This window comes from Cryptomeria japonica, chromosome 11 (genome assembly GCF_030272615.1).
Source record: "Cryptomeria japonica chromosome 11, Sugi_1.0, whole genome shotgun sequence".
In the NCBI taxonomy this organism is placed as follows: Eukaryota; Viridiplantae; Streptophyta; class Pinopsida; order Cupressales; family Cupressaceae; genus Cryptomeria; species Cryptomeria japonica.
This window is the reverse complement of record NC_081415.1, coordinates 688,606,911-688,624,430: the sequence shown is the minus strand read 5'-3', so window position 1 is coordinate 688,624,430 and position 17,520 is coordinate 688,606,911. Positions and strand designations below refer to the sequence as shown.

General features: G+C 38.2%; 1 protein-coding gene across 4 annotated transcripts; it reads left to right on the top strand.

Moving 5' to 3' along the window:
- The first annotated feature begins 8,625 nt into the window (after positions 1–8,625).
- Positions 8,626–17,109, top strand: LOC131038154 (uncharacterized). 4 transcript variants are annotated; one of them, XM_057970495.2, is made up of 3 exons: positions 8,626–8,959; positions 9,053–9,196; positions 12,106–12,204. In XM_057970495.2, the coding sequence occupies exons 1-3, from the start codon at positions 8,744–8,746 to the stop codon at positions 12,157–12,159; spliced, it is 414 nt and encodes a 137-aa protein (XP_057826478.1). In that variant the 5' UTR covers positions 8,626–8,743; the 3' UTR covers positions 12,160–12,204. The 4 variants fall into 4 exon arrangements, with proteins under 4 accessions (XP_057826478.1, XP_057826479.2, XP_057826480.2 ...); XM_057970496.2 differs by lacking the exon at positions 12,106–12,204 and adding an exon at positions 10,888–12,044; XM_057970497.2 differs by lacking the exon at positions 12,106–12,204 and adding an exon at positions 13,913–15,435 and having other exon boundaries at positions 8,627–8,959.
- The last annotated feature ends 411 nt before the right edge of the window (positions 17,110–17,520 follow it).

Below are 17,520 nucleotides of genomic sequence, written 5' to 3'. Positions count from 1 at the left end.
GCCTTTACATTTATTTTGCTTAATATAACAGGAAAGGTGCTTAAAATAGCAGGAAAGGTTGAACAATAATGTACAATTCATCTAAGACAAACAATAATTTAGAGGGTTTAAACTATGCTAAGGTAAAAGCCATGTCAATATAACATTTCCAAATCCCATTTGAATATAGTCTATCAAGACTGAAATTCCACCACAGTATCTCGCTCTAAATATTTGGAAAGAGGAAAAATAACTATGATCAAAGAATATTATCGCCTCCGCTGTTTGGATTGCACAATGGAGTTGACGGCACCATAAAATGCTTTACGCTTCTTCTCATTCTTATGCAACTCGGGAGGGGTGATGCCAAGTGATCGCAGCCTGCGACTTACCCGTCTGATCACAGGGCCGCGTTTAACATCCTCTTTTGTGGCTAGACAGTTTTGCCAACTTTATCCTGCCACATACAAACGACATCATACGAGTGCTGCCTATTTCATTCCATTGAAATAAGGTAAAGGATGGAATGAGAAGACAGAGGAAGGGATCTCGTCATCTTCAAAACTTACCAAGAGTGGAGAATAGACAAGGTCTTCAATGGGCCACACCGCCCACGAGTTTAGGGAATCTGACAAGACATCGACGAAAGGACCTGGGAAAGGCAGCTGGGCATTTGCATCAAAGACTTTGACGATGCGAACTTTAGCACAATGTCATGGGAGTGGAATAGTATGACACATTACACCCTTCCCTAGGCCATCAACAACACCTTCCCCAACCACTGCCCCATCCAGAAGTAGGTGGACTTCAACTCCAATAGCAACAACGTGAGCATCTTCATTGGCACACTCTTCTTTGTCTTACACGGTTGCCTGCATCAGTAACGAGTGGACACGGCCGCTTAAATAAAATTCTTTATACATCTCGATCAAACATAGTCAAATGAATTCATGCCAATGCAGTACAACAGTACTAGAGTAGCTCTCTCTCCCGACCCGTTGCCCCCATCGCGGTCACGGTCTGCATTTGTACATCCATCATCATTTCCCCCAGACTCTTTCTCAATGCTTGTTTCTATCGGATTATGCTGCAAAACGTGACACATTGTACAGGAGTGTAAGTACACATTAAACCCATACGCCTACGAACAGTACTGGACCAAGGTCGATGAATTTTACATGACTAAGTCAAAAACAGGAACACAGATAATGAACACAAACCACAACATCATAAAAAATGCTCCAATATAACACTGCCCCTCACCACCTGTTATGCAAAAGAAGAGCACAATACCTGTTCATCTCTGCTCTTATCCTCCAATGTCTGGCCCAATTGAGTGGACTCCTCTGCAATCTTCTCTCCACTACATGCATTCAAATTTCCATTCACCGTCTCCTTTAGTTTCTCCCTCGAAATAGACTTCTGAAGTTTCTCGTCCAATACCGCAGCCAATTGCATAAAAAAAGAGTTACTGTATAGTATAACACACCATGTCATGATATAGCACTACATGTCATGCACAATGGCACCACATTACCTATTCATCTTTGCAGCTATCCTCCAACCTCCGCCCCAGTTGAGGAGTGTGCTTTGCAATCATCTCGCCACTGCATGCACTCGGTTTTTCAATCGTCGCCTCCTTCACCTTCTTCCTCCTAACAGAGATCCAAGATTTTGGACTTGGTTTTTCAGGAACACACAAGTACACACTGTGTCATCAGGCAACTGCATTGACTGTTCTTTGCTCGTATCGTCCATTGTCTGGCCCAAGTCACGATACTGCTCCACAATCTTCTCGGCGCTGCATGCACCCAATTTTTCATTCAACGTCTCCTTCAGCTTCTTTGACGAAACAGACTTATACATAATAGATGCCCAAGGTTTTCGACTTAATTTTTTTCACACACTGCATTCTGTGTCATCCAATAGCATGGGACAGTCCATGCTCCCTCCACGGACCCCATCAGCCTACAATGACATGGACAAAATAGTCAACATACTACACAGTGCAATGCAAAGCATACCATGCAATGAAAACACACATATGGACAAGCCAACAGACAGTCACCTTCGATGACAAACGTGTCGCGTCATCTGAAGTCAGACTTGTTTTTTCTACGGCATTCTTCTTTTCTTGCTTCCTCTACGAATCACATGCAGGCTCATTGGCTGGCACATTTGTTTGAGGATGTGAAGTCCGCCTTCTTTTTTCCACAACATTCTTCTTTTTTTGCTTCCCTGACAAAACAGGTGCACCCTTTTTTGTTTGATGAACTGAAGCCCGCCTTGATTTTTTCGCAACATTCCTCTTTTTTTGCTTCCCCAACGAAATAGATGCAACCTCATTCACTGGCACATTTGTTTTGCGATTAGCCTTCGATGACAGAACCTCCTCGCCATGGCCTGCACTGTCACTTAAAATCTGGGCACCAAGATAGGATACCTCAATAAGTCATTCTTCACATGTTTAAAGGAATTTAGTAAACTGTAAAAAAATACGATCACTAAAAAATTAACTTTGTTGCAATATTCTTTCTTTGTAGTAACTCTAAAACCTTCTTCCTTCTCGCCTCCCTAACCGGACTGCTGTCGTACACTCGCATTGCTTCCTTTATCTCTTCCTTCCCTTTGGTAGGAAGCTCATCACGTGTTTTCTTGCCATATTTCATTTAGACCCGGTTAGTGACACATTTTTTTGCATACTGCGTCGTACGCCCATTTGGTATTCAATATTAGACTCCCTCTTTTTCAACTCCAATGGCGATTTCTTCCTATGATCGACACTGCACTTTCCACTTCCACACTATTGACGACTGCGTCATGCAATCCCCAATAATGGTAGTTGATGTTCTCTGGCTCTATGCTTATTAAGCCTCCCCAGATCCCAAAACTGACAACCACCATTTTCGGAACAATAACGGAAGAGACAAAAGTAGTGCAACCTGCCATTAATATGTTCTCTTTTGTGATTGGCCTGTTGCTGCACATAGCCAACAAAGACAAAGAGTCACATTCAATTTTGCACTAATCAAGCATTATAAAGATAATCCAACATATAATGACTAATAGTGGACCTCCTTGTTACTCGCCCCTCCTTGTTCCTGTTCACGACCGCTGACAGAATCACATTGCCATTCAGCCTCCTGCTGTATGCTCACCTCATGCTCGCTACAAATGTCCCCTTTTTCACTCTCACCGCCTCGAGCATCAGTATAATCGACCTCATCTACACTTCCACTGGCCTCATCTTCCTCACCAGCACAACCACTATCATAATGTTGTTCAATAAAATAGCACACATCATCGATCCATTTTATGCCCATGTATATATCTACATTTCCACTTTTAATTCCCAACTTCCACCAACCATGCCATGCAATGATGGAAAAAATATATAATGCAATGAGAAATAATTACCAATGTGGTTGTGCAGTCGCTGAGAAGCCGACTTGACAATGGGTTCAAAATTGGAGACTCTACTGGTGACTCATTCAGATTTGAATCCCCAACTAGTCCCTGACCTGAAGGCCCATCCCTTGACTCTTTCGGATTTGGATCCCCAACTAGTCCCGCATCTGAAAGCCCAACTCCTGAATCTTTCAGATTTGAATCCTCAACTACTTGTGGATGTGAAAGTCCAACTCCTGAATCTTTCAGATTTGAATCCCCAACTTGTCGTGCATCTGAAAGCCCAACTCCCGAGTCTTTCAGATTTGAATCCTCAACTACTCGTGGATGTGAAAGTCCAACTCCTGAATCTTTCAAAATTGAATCCCCAACTTGTCGTGCATCTGAAAGCCCAACTCCTGACCCTTTCAGATTTGAATCCTCAACTAGTCCTGGATACGAAAGCCCAGCTCCTGAAACTTTAAGATTTGAATCTCCAACTGGTTGCGCATCTGAAAGCCCAACTTTCGACTCTTTCGGATTCGAATCCTCAACTACTCCCAGATGTGAAAGCCCAACTCCTGAATCTTTCAGATATGAATACCGAACTCTTCTCGCATATGAGAGCCCACCTCTCTCCTGGGTATACAAATTAGCTCTCCAGTCATAAGCATTAAACAGTTACAACACCAAGCAATACTACATGTTACATAATCCATTAAAACTACTTAGCTTACAGGCAGGCCGATGTCACGTGTCACTGGGAAGCGAACACGACCAACTCCTAGGAGATCATCTACCTTTAGCTCCAGCAACCCATAATCAAGATCAACATTTTCTCTCAACCTTTTTCGTAACGCAATTGACATGATTGAACTGAAACATAAAAAAAATGCAATTCATATTCATCACACTATCAATAACACCACACATTCACTACAAATGACATAGCCAACACATGACTGGTTATGCCCACATTCCAATACAAAGTTAGCATGTCGCTATGTTATGTACAACCCAGCTAACAGTTTAGCCATAAACTATCCATGACATTCTGCTCTAGAACATATTTGGTTGCAATTGCAATGAAATAATGACTATGATCCATCGCCAACGCTATTAAAACGGCTTCCTGTGTTCTCCCCATCCAAAATACAACACAAAAACTAGACTTTCTTAAGGATTGATAAAGAAGGATGCAAAACACGCTTAACGGATCGACTGTGTCTATTCCGGCTCCAAAACAGACCTTTCCTACAACGTGTTACCGACAGGTTAGTCAATCGCAACCGCTAATTGCAAAATCGATGTTGTAAAATGAGTGTGCAACAATTAAGATGGTCAATCTATGTCAGAGAATAAACAACGATTCATTACCAATAACAAAGTCTTTGACGATAATTAGTGGGTACAGAGACCTCCAATTCATTTTTCAAAAGACACAAGTCTTTTGAAACGAGTGTCTATTCTAAAGCTTCCATCTCTTTGTTGACATGGGAATAGTACTATTTATTAAAAACGTACTCTTAAGTTACGAAAAGAAAAAAGAAAAAAACACTCTGAAGGATAGACACGTAAGGAGTTCGTCATGCCAACCCGAGACACCTCAAATAGAAGCCCAAATCACATTTCAAATTGGAGTTGGATCATCAAACACATGTACTTCTCAAACATCACGAACATAAATAATCTAGAAATACAAATACACTACGATGAACATTAACACTCTCATGCAAATCAACAGAATATATACAAATTTATAACACATAGTTCACAAGAATCAGGATTTGTGGTTCATATATTCAACATTGGTTTCATGACTCGAAGATCCATAAATAACAATTGTACTGCGTTTAGGTTCAAAAATTATATCTTATTGTCTAATATGGTGCATCTATAGCATATAATAAAACGCATCAGCCAATTGCATTGTTCATTTTCATTATTATCAAATTCAGTAAAAGTAAGGACATTAATATTACATGATCAAGAACTGAAATTTATACATACATTTGTACCGCATAAAAAAAATTATATATAACAAACTATATATATATATATATATATATATATAACAAGCGCCTTTCAAAAAGTTGCACAAGCCCAAAGATTATTAATAAGGGAACATTACAGTGCAAGTAGTATTAAACAAGGGAGACAAAGCAACAACCTGGGAACGTCTGGACATTTGCCGGGGGACTACTCAATAGTCCTTGAAAATCAACAACTTGCATGGATAACTAATGTTACTAGTAGTCTACATTGGGAAGTACGTGCATTTCAAAATACATAAAAGGAACCTACATGTTCATATATGAAATTGCAGTTTAACATCTAATATAAACTACCACTAACTAATTTATATCACCTAAATTATATATGTCAACTTGCCATAGTACCAGAGCTGTACAAGAGTTGTCTATATCAACCACCTATTTTCGTACTATTGTTGTGCACTCAAGGATAGACACTTTTATTCCGACTCGAAATCAACGCTATGGTCTGACTAACACGCAGCTTAGACTCGAAATCAACGTTATGGTCTGACTAACACGCAGCTTAGACTCGAAATCAACGTTATGATACCTCCTCCCTGCACATGAAAAATAACCCGCGTGTTAATAGGCGATAACAATACGACTAACACTATATTTTACATTCAATGGATGCAATTGGATAACATGTCACTAACACGCAGTACCATTTGTTTATTTTCAAGCCTTGTTATTGACTAACTCCATCTCCTATGTTAAATTGCATCATGTGTTAGCCTTTGGCTTTACCGCTGTTAGCTGCATCAAATCACAACTCGTACATGAACATTGGTCTGAGAGGTTGTTCTCTTCTGGTTCTAAAATAGAAAAATCATACAGACTAATAGCATTGTGTTAGACAAAAGAAACCATCAAATGCAAAACCTACGATTAAAAACCTACCACAAACATGGGGTGTTAGTCCCCCCATTTTGTTTTTTGCAGCCACAATAGAGGCGTCCCACTGCGAGAGTAACTTGAGTTTCGTGCTAGTGTTTTCTCTGACAAAAGTACCAAGTTTTTGCAGCCCGCGGCCTCTTCTTCCTGCCAAGATGCCCTCCAAATGCAATTCCTTCATTCACAAGCTTTTAATGTGCATGTTATGCACAATAAACCGACAGTAACCACGAAACACGCCGCAGCCATCCTCTGACATTTTCACATAATTTTGCGTGGGCGCCGAGGGCTGAAACCGAGAACTCGACAACAACTCCACATCACATACCATGGGGCGGAGCACCACGAGAAGTTGGCATGGTATGCATGTCTTGGAAATATATGTCGATGCATGTTGTTGGTATGATATGTCCACTGTCGAGCCACAATACAGATAGCCTCCCACATATATATGCATATATGTTTGTTCTGCACTTTTCGAGTGTGATTAGGTGCTTCCAACTTGTGTCAGACATGTCTATTCTAGCTTCAAAATGAGATTGTAACAACGACATGAATCGACATACATGTTTTGGCTCCAAAAAGGACATATCGTACCAATGACATGCATCAACATACATGTCCGAGAATAAATATATATATGCAAATACAAGTGGCAGGCACCTAATAGCCACATGAAAGACAAAGTGAGGTAAAATGTTTTGTTTCAAATTGAGCTTCTTTTACTTGGTCTTGACCTCGTTTACATGTTATGGTTTGCCTTTTGATGCAAATAGACTCCTCAAAATTAGGTTGTTGACTGGTTGATGCAACCATTCCTTAACTGTGTGTGACCTGCTCTTGTTTAGGAGTTGATATGTTGTTTGTTTGATGATAGCAAACATGACGCCTTTTTTATTTGCCTAATATGGAAAAAGTAAGACTAATGCGCGAACAAAAACATTATTGTTCAAGGGCTCCTTGTTGAAGCAACCTCTGTCTATTCTGGCTCATTGTTGAAGGGGGATTTATGGGACTATAGGTTTTCTTTTTTAAATCTAATGAGCACCTGAGAATAATGGAAACATAGCATAATATTTCCATAGTTTCTTTTATCTATGTTTTATTCTGTTGTTTTCCTTTGTATTGTAGAGGACATGTTTGGGTGTGTGTGTGTGTGTGTGTGTGTGTGTGTATTGCTTCATATATATATATATATACTAACACACACCAAACCGCAAACAAACAATGCAAACCCTAACGGTTTTCAACAAAATCCCAAAAAACAACTGTCAACAATCAAACAGGAAACCTTGGTATCCTGACATGACCATGCTGCAAAATGATGCCTAATTTACATGGACATAACACAAAATAAAAAAGAAATTATTGAATGTCTTAGGGTTTCAAATTACCACAGCCGCCTAAGCCTCCACCCAAATCGTTGTCCTCTTCACACCTCCTGAGGGCACACTCACAACCACCTCTGCGATACAAAAATGATATAAAAATTTACAATTTCAAACACTGGGTTGATGAAAGAATCATAAAACTATCTTTATCTATTAGGGTTTGAATTTACTGATGCCGCCATAACCCTACACAACAATCTTCAATCGTACCACCCCCTGTACGCTTCGATACCTCCTCCCTGCACATGAAAAAAACCCCGCATGTTAACAGGGGATAACAATACGACTAACAATATACCCAGACAACTTGGGTTATGCATGTGGTCGACTTTTCTCCTCCCCTTCGGAGCCACGCATATTTTAAGAATGCATACCTATAACTACAATTGAAGCGCAGCTCCTTCGCTCAGTGATTCAACAGGGCACATGAATTTACAGCCTGAATTTCCACGGTCGAATATTTTGTTTCGCCTCCACCACTGCGTTCTGCATGCAACTATTGGACGAAATATATTTTCAATTTTTGCGAAATCGAGTTTTCATTCAAACTTTAAAAAAAAAAGAATTGAAAACTGTGCCCATAACATGTGACCGCCGCCCGATGTTAGTCATGTTAGTCGACTCGTCGACACAATAAAGCGGGTTAGCCAAAAAAAATTGCCACGTGGCAAAATCGAAATTGGCGGTCATCGAAAATGTAAAACGCTTGGTCGACGGTCTGTTGACCGCCTCGCTCGATGTAACTGTCACATCGCGGTGACAATGGCCGGGAAAGTGTTAACCGCGAGCAAGCTTTTCCGTCAAATGCAAAACGACAACATCATCCACGTCATCGCAGCGGCGAGGAATTCCATGTCATCTGTGGATCCCAAGAATGTCGCTCTCATGGACCTGCCATACTTGAATGGTATGCCTTTGGCATCATATGGAGGCATGCCGTTTGGAGCCAAAATAGCTACAGCCCTATTCATCTATGCTAGAATTATATGAACGTTTTTTAACTTATATCAAGAACGGAGTTGTTCTACTCCTGCTTAACAATAATTTGTAAATCCAATGGATCCCGTTCTGTCTTTACTGGACATCGACCCGCAAGTCCCACCGCAATTTGCAGCCATTAAACGACTTGATTTTATTCGTTCAGCTGTTTCTTTTCCGCCCGAATCTCATGAAAAGGGTTTCAAACAGATGCTAATTCTCCGTCATTTGAAAGTAGATCGTGTCGAGACTGGCCTGGTCCTTTCCACCCTCGCAATTAAGCCCTCCCTCACGGTAGCTATCTCGAGTACCTCAAAAGTTTTGGGTTAAATGACATACATGTCAGGGCGACTGTTTTATTGATAAATATTTTGTCCACTCCATCAGAACAGATATAATACTTTGCATGGAGGGGCGGTGGCAATGATTGCGAGTATGATGGGATTGGCAGCTGTGAAGACGATTGCTGCAGATAAGGAGTTTGTGCAGACTGAAATGAGCATGTCTTACCTCTCTGCTGGACGTATTGGAGTGAGTGCTTTCGATATGTTCATTTCTTTACTTTTCTGTATTATTGAACGGTTTGTAGGGTCTATTAATCAGAGACTCAATCATTTAGGGTTTTGTTTGGATGTAACTTAAGGGTTTGATAGGGCGTGACGAGTAAATTTAAACTGGAACTGAAATACGTTTCTGAGGATGGGTAGCCTTTTTAAGCTTCATATTCGTTATGATTCCACCGCCTGTTTCCTGTTTTCTGTGATCAATTCTCTGTGCTTTGAGTACAAGTGATTGAATCGATCAAGCGGATGCCCTCGTTTCCTATTATATCACTTATTTAAATATCTATGGTGAGACTCAGGGCTGAAGTGCAAACCTGCCTTTATATACTTGTTAATCACAATTGTGAATATTTGCAAGGACATGTTTTCTGTTGTTTTCCTTGGCTTGTGCTGATTTGAGGAGATCGATTTGATTTAGTATTGAAAGGGGAACACGAACTAACTTGCGTCTCTTCAAATTTATCAAGTGGTTTCAATAGCTGCATTATTAATGCACGTGGTTTAAAAGCAGCTGCCTGAAACCGGAATTTAAATCATCTTGTCTGAAAATTTATGAGGGGTTAGTGCCTGATCTAACCTTAAACCAGGTAGCCCATATGTGATCTCATATAGCCATGGGACCTCTCTATGGACTGGTGGTGTTTTTTAAACCTATATGTATTGTTTGGCTTGGAAATGCTACCATTATGATAAATAAAGTTAGAGAGAGCGAGCCCGAGAGCGCAGGAGTGATTTCAATATTTAACCTGCACATGGTTTAGATAAATCTTTGGTTTATTTTCCTTAAAATGCTTTTGTCATTGTGGGAGAGCTGTTGAACTTCTTTCTTGTTTACATTTTTGTAAATCAATCTTGATGGTTTGTGTGGCACTTTGGCTGTTGATAACTTGGCTTGTGCTTATTGGACTTGGGCAGAAAAATACATTAGAAGTTTAGGAAAGAAATCAATTTTCCACAATGGATATACAACTACTTCTTATGAATAAGATGCCAGGGAATCTTTAATTTCCTTGTCAACCAATCAATTGGGAGCACCACTGCTAAGTGGAATCAGATTTTCCCTTTGGTAATGTTTTCATATGTAGTGCAATGGCAGTAGTAGTGTATGCTTTTACATTTCATGAATACAAGAGATATCGACTTTTGAAATTTATTTGATTTTTGTTTTCCATCATATGCCCATGGTTAAATTTGTAATTTTGGAACAATTTTGATGATATTGTTTCTGATTCTTGCAATCTTTTGTGAGTCTTCTGCTGCATTTAATCTGTCATCAAATAAGCCAGAAGTTTGAATGTATATTCATCTCCCCTTGGGAGATATATTATATTATTATGATTTCAAAAAAAAAATACAATGCCAGTCAAACAGTAATTATTTTTGTGAAGAACTTAGAAATGAATAAGAACTGACCGAGGAGCACCGTTTGCACTTGTAGACAGCATCTTTTGTTTTAATTACTTTCTTCCCGTGCTTCAACTTCACATAGTGATCATAAGTTTGTGTTGTTAAAATTGTATTTTATTTGTGAAGCTACAGCACTTTGTCCATAAATGCATAGTCTCAACTTTCAATTTTCATAGATCCGTTTTCAATGATTATAGGTTTCCCTCTTTAGGAATTCTTGAATGTCATGGTATGTATGGTGCCTTGACACAGGACTGGATGATAGCGCTTATCAATCCCATGGCTCATTGCTTGTAAAAATACCATGGCAAGAATGGACAAAGTCATATATATTTGAATTAGAAAATGTTCATTTTCCCTAGAGAGTTTTTTTATATCGTTTGAAATAAATACTGGGCCAATTTGGACGATTCAGTTATAATATATCTGTAATTCAATGTTTTGTTCTTATAATTTCTATTTAATCTAACATCTGTTTATAAGATTTTATTTTTTAATAATGGTCTACAAAAGAAATGAAAACTATATTGAATGTTTGCAAGAAAGTAGCCCTTGCCATTTGAAAGTGGTCCATTGCTCCTCTTCTTGGATAGTAAATCAACTTTAATCTATTATCTTTTCTTTCTCCTGGTTACCAATCAAGAGAAAATCTGTGGGAAATCAATGTGAAGTGCATTTTATCTAATCGTTTCATGGTTCTCTAACAAAAGACGTGGTGCTCTTATTCATAGCGTTTATGCTATTATTTTTTGTTGAGAAAGAAGTAACAGCAATTCAAAAGTTGCATCCAAGTTACTATGCCTCTTAGGCACAACGCTGTGGTCAGTTTAAGAATTTAAAAGGTTTCAATGATAGTTCATGTTGTAGAATACAAGTTGACCACGAGATTTCACCGAAAATATAAGCACACACATAAACCAAATTCTTAGTAAATAGTATATGTCTGAAGCTTATTTTGGGAAAACTTAGTTAAGTCACTTTTGGTTTTTATTATTTAGTATGGTTTAATTTCATATAAGTAAATTCCCCATTGAAGTCCAGGAATTTCATGTGCTTATGAACATATTTGATATTGCCAAACTGTGGTTGATACTTACAGGTCACAGTCAGTTGTCTTTCAAGTTTTACTTTTTGCATTCCATCAAACAAACTTAACTACCATACCATAGAACTAACAAAGAATTGAAACAACCGTGCAACCTCTCTACGGACTGATGGTGTTTTTTAGACGTATAACCATTGTTAGGCTTGAAGATCTACTGAGTGATAAATACAAGGGGAAGGAGCAGGCAGGGGGAAGATGGATTTTTGTATTTATCCTGGACATGGTTTTGGCACATTTATTATATGTCTTCCGTGAAGGACAACTGTCATCTTTAGATTTTAATATAATTAATAATTTCTTTCTTTCTTGACATTTTGTGTGGCGCTTTGGCTGTTCATAACTTGGCTTGTGCTTACTGGACTCAGACTTTACTGTTGGATACTTTAGAATTAAAGCACTCGGGCACAAAAATAGATTAGAACTTTTGGAAGAAAAAACAGCTTTGCACACTGGATATGTAACTATTTCCCATTGAAACTGTAATTTTCCATTAAAACAATTTAAATTTGCAGTACTATTGGTAATTGGAACCAGATTTGCCTTTTGGTCCCAGTGTTAATTTTATGTTGTGCAATGGACAGACCAGCATATGCTTTTACATTGCACAAGTACAAGAGATTTCAATTTTTTTTTCTTTCTTTCATGTCTAGAGATTTACATGATTGGCATTCTTTTGAGAACTTCGTTTCTGATTTGTACAGTCTTTTGCAAGTCTTATGCTTCAGTTATTGGTCATTATTGGCCAAGTATGCTAGTGTTTTGAAGGTCTATGCATGTCTCAAGGTGATATACTATGATGTTAACAAATACATTGTTGATCAAATGGTGGCCATATACAATAGAAGAAAATTTTGAAAAAAATTGAGATATGAATCATATGATTATACATGACCTAGGTGCATTATTTTTGCTTCTAGAAAGCATTTTATGCTCTAGTTACTTCTTATACCTCAACTTCACACAGTGAGTGTAAGTCCATATTTCATTGCTGGTCGTTAAATTTTTATTTTGTTTGTAAACCTACAGGACTTTTCTCTGTGAATCGTAGTTTCAATTTTTAACTTTCATGGATCTAGTTGCAGTGATTCTAGGTTACCTTCCCTAGGAATTCTTGACCGTTATGGTATTTATGGTCCCTTGACACAGGACCGCATGATGGTGATTATCAACCCCACTGCTCATTGTTAATAGAAATACCAAAGCAAGAATGCGTAAAATGAGTAAATTAGAAATACATGACCAATTTGGGTGATTCAGGCTCAGTATAACTCTAAATTGATGGTTTTGTTCTTTCTAATTTAATCCATCGTCTTTATATGGGACCTTGTTTTGAACATCAGGTAAAATCATGTCCTACTCAAAAGGTAACAAAAGAAATGAAAATTTTATTGATTGTTTGAAATAAAAATATCCCTTGCCATATGAAATCTGTCCATTGCTCCTTTCGTTGGATGGAAACCAAATTTAATCTAATAGTATTTCTCCTGATTAGTAATTTAAAGAAAAAAAATCAGTAGTAACTCAACATAAGATGTACTGTATATAACCATTTTATAACCCTTTAACAAAAAAAATTGTTTTTATTATTGGCCGTTATCATCTTATTTTTTGTCAAGACAGAACCAACGTCTATTAAAAGTTTGCATCCAGGTTATGAGGTCTATTGGTACAAAGGTATGCTGAACTTCAAGATTCACAATATTTAAATGTGTTCATGTTGTAGAGTGCAGTGTTCAACAGAATTCAATTGAAGCATGAGCACACATAGAAGTCAAATTATTACTATAGATATGAAGCTTAGTTCATTACAACTTGTTTAAGTTAGGTTTTTTTTAATGGAATGGTTCAAATGCCCCATTGAAGTTCAGGGATTTCTCATGCGTGTATGAACATATTAAATTTGAACAAACTTTTGGTAATACATATGGCTGTCTTCCAAGTTATACATGTACTCTAACAATCTGCTTGCACTGGGTGGCACCTTATAACGTCATGATGTTAATTTTATATAGATTTTGACAATTCAGGTCTTTACAAATCACTAGAGACTAGATCCCTCATCTAATGTGATTCTTATACTCTATTGATGAGGTTTTGATAATCTTTTTAAACTATTATGCTAGGTGGAATTGATTCCATCAACTCATGAAATATTTATATTTCATTGTCTAGGTTTTGCAGAATCTATTCTAACCTATGATGCTAGGTGGAATTGAACTTCTATTCTTTTATAGCAATCATGAGATGGTCAATACAATGGTGCAATGCAGTCATGCTATTATTGGACTTGGCAATAATGGGTTCATGTTGAGTGGTGACTGGTAAAAAGAATCATAAAGCTAGCATGCATGGTTCCGTCAGGTTCCATTGATAAAGGTTTGCTTTAGTTTCACTGCTTAGGTCTAGGAGCTTCTTGGATCAGGAAATATTGTAGCCAGTGGGACACCACTTTAGTTGCATGTCTAAGTATCATTTAGGAAAATTTAGAGTCAAGGCAATTTGTTTGTTATAGCATCTTTTCTTAACGATGGACCCTATATCATATAATAGTTAACACTTGGGGAATGAACCGTTTCAATCTGTATGCTTTTTCCACTTTTTATGGCATTATGATCTAGGAATTCGGGTTTAGCCAATCTTTTACAGTTGCTATTATTGTGGCCCATGAACATGATTTTGTTGAATCACTTATTGATTTGTTAGTGCAATTGTAGATGTCTCTTTGAAATGTATAAGCATTTTAAGATTGCCTTCCATTAAATCGAACACCCAAATTTCACATTTATGAACATTACAAGACAGGTGATACTGTTCTCTATTAAGCCCAATTTCAGAATGCACACTTAGCATTTGTTCTAGTGAATAGAGAAAATTGGGCCATACAAGAAGAGTGATTTTGAAAATAAATGTCCGAGTCTTCACGATATGCATTTGATTAATCAAAATAAGGTTATGCAACGAAATTAATAATGTGGTTTGTGTCAGTCGAAAACAAAGTTCCCAGACTCGGACTCGGCTCTGACTTGGCAAGGCTGACTCGACTCGTGACTCGGCTCGGACTCGGCAAAATAAGAAAACCCTTGAAATTTAGAGATTTTTAACGATTTAAAACTTGTTTCATACACCCATTATTGAATTAAGCTTAAAGACACTATAACATCATCAAATAGAAGCTAATTTGATCACATACATAAACATACATCCATCACATGCGTAGAAATGTAAATTGTAGTTGAAGGAATTAGAAAACATAGATATATAGAGTTATAAATGTTGTCCAATATATATAAAATCCATGACTTCAAATGTTCCCAAACATATATGTAACCCTCAAGTGTAAACAAAAACAAGTCTATGGCTTAGGCTCTGGCTCAGCCTCGTCTATCTGCCTCCTAGAAAGGCGTCTAAGGTAGGTCCTGGATGACTGAGTAGCCATAGTCTCTGCCTGTGATGTGCTAGTCTGAGCAGCCATAGGTGTTGTGCCTGATCGTGCTCTATCCTCCTCCTCTGCCATAGCCACAGCCTCAGCCTTTCTGTCTGCCTGGTCAACCCACTCAAGGTCCTCATTAGTGAAGACTGGATCGGTGGACTCAGTGAGCCAATCGGACTGTAGTGTTGCCCCAATGTGATTTGTGCAAGCTTTTTACCTCTTCCTCTCAGCTGGTTGCAAAACTATGGCTTCCTATTTTTCCAGTGTTCCACGGGCGTTGGGGACGAGGGGATGCGTTTCCAGGACGGGGGGACCAAGGGCCTAAGTTTGGGGACGACAGGGGGACGGCGACGGGGGGGTGGCAGGGTGGTGGTGCTGATATAGTTATACATATACATATAGTACTTGAAAAACTAGTTTTGAAAAGATGTATGACACTATTACAGTATAAGAATTACATTGTCAAATGAGACTATAGGATATTTGAAATACTAAATCTAAATACCAATTACCAAGATTTCCAAGTTGTGTTGTTATATGGAGCCTAATCAGAGTCGTAGGTTAGATTTTCCCTACTTCTATCGGCGCGGTTTCCCCCTATATTTTTCAACGGGGGTTTGGGGGCAGTGCCCCCAAGTTGGGGTCAAGGGGCATCGCCCCTTGCGGTGTCAAGGGGCAGCGCCCCTTGCGTGTTCCTTGTCGCGATACAGGGCGGGGTCGAGGGGCAGCGCCCCACAAGGCCAAAAAATCATTAAAAAATGTTATGTTTTTTTTTTTTTTTTTTTTTTACTGCACTGTTTTAAGGGACTCTGGCCGGGTCATGACCCTCAGACTCGGCGAGTCAGGGAGTGACTCGCTGACTCGACGAGTCAGGCGAGTCACGCCCCCTGACCCGTCCGAGCCCGGGTCAGGGTCATCGTGACCCGATAGGGGTCACCCGGCCCGTTGACTCGCGTGACTCGCGTGACTCACCTCGAGTCACGGAACTCTGAATGCTAAATGCAATTTAGGTTTGATAAGCCTCAATTAGCAGTGTAGATTCAATAATTTGAAATATACGTTTTGTTTTTTTAGTAGGTTAAAACGTTTTTGCTATGGTATTGGAAAGGCTTTATATTTATGAACAGAATTTGCTACCATTTCTTGTGTGCAAATCATGAATGCATTAAAGGACTAATATTTTGATATCATTGAATGGTCTACATTTGTTCACTATATATCATATGTGAGGTATGATCAAAATAAGTTCTTTCATAAAGTTAGATGAAGCAATTTTAATAAACATAAATAATTCCATTTTTTTTTTCATCAAAGTCAAGAGCTGGCCGCTTATATATCACAGATTTAGATTATCTTTTTATTATTACATTTTACTAATATACATTTTTGAATTTTTATATCTATTGTTTACCGTACATGATACACGCATGTCATAAATTAGTTGACTTTCTAATCAAATTAAGTCAAAGACGTATTGTAGTGCCAAACTATTTTCAAATTAGGTTTTGAGTAAAGATTTTGTGCTTTAGAACTTTAGATTTATCACTTTCATCAAAGAGAACATATATTGATGTTATATTTCGATAACCAACTTTAACTTTTACAGGTTGAGTTGGAGGTTGAAGCCAAAGTGTTGAGGTTTGGGAAGAGTGTGGCTATAACATCTATTGTGATTAGAGATAAAGAAACAAAACAATTAACTCACCAAGGCCGATGTTCATTTTACAACATGCCAACATCACACTTATGATATATGTGTCTTGATTTGGTACTATACACAAAGAAATGATCTATAAGGTCAAATTGTTTATAATGTTCACTGCTTGCAAGAAATATTATTTTAGAGTTTGCTTATTATTTTTTTATATGGTTGGATTGTAGGCATTTTAACCAAGTTATGATTATTATAGTAATGCATCATTGGTGCCATTATAACTCATATCATTTGATAGTGTCTAGCTTTGACATATTAAGCTATAATTGAATAATCATGTTAAAACTTTAATTGCCATGGGATGCATACTAATTATTGTTTGTGTATCATTTGATAGTTTTGACATGTTAATATAACCAATAAATGATCAAAACTTCTATTGCCATGGAAATATGCATCGACCCACACCCACACCCACACCCGCATGCATACACTTGCATAGACCCACCCTTGCACATGCTTGCTTGGACTAGTAGTCACCTGCACCCACACATGCACGAGTGTGTACCATATGATGGTCCCTAATTTTGAAATATTATAACCAAATGATGATTAAAACTTAAATTGCCATGGGATACATACTAATTATTATTGATGCACACACTTGTGCCTATATAGGTGCATGCACCCATGTGC

What these genes read in the sequence shown, in the direction of transcription:
- LOC131038154 (XM_057970494.2), top strand. Translation starts at nt 8,744, where the DNA reads ATGGATCCCGTTCTGTCTTTACTGGACATCGACCCGCAAGTCCCACCG. An exon ending in CAATTAAGCCCTCCCTCACG is followed by an intron (nt 8,960 to 9,052) that starts GTAGCTATCTCG and finishes CCACTCCATCAG; the next exon opens with AACAGATATAATACTTTGCA. An exon ending in TCTCTGCTGGACGTATTGGA is followed by an intron (nt 9,197 to 16,776) that starts GTGAGTGCTTTC and finishes TAACTTTTACAG; the next exon opens with GTTGAGTTGGAGGTTGAAGC.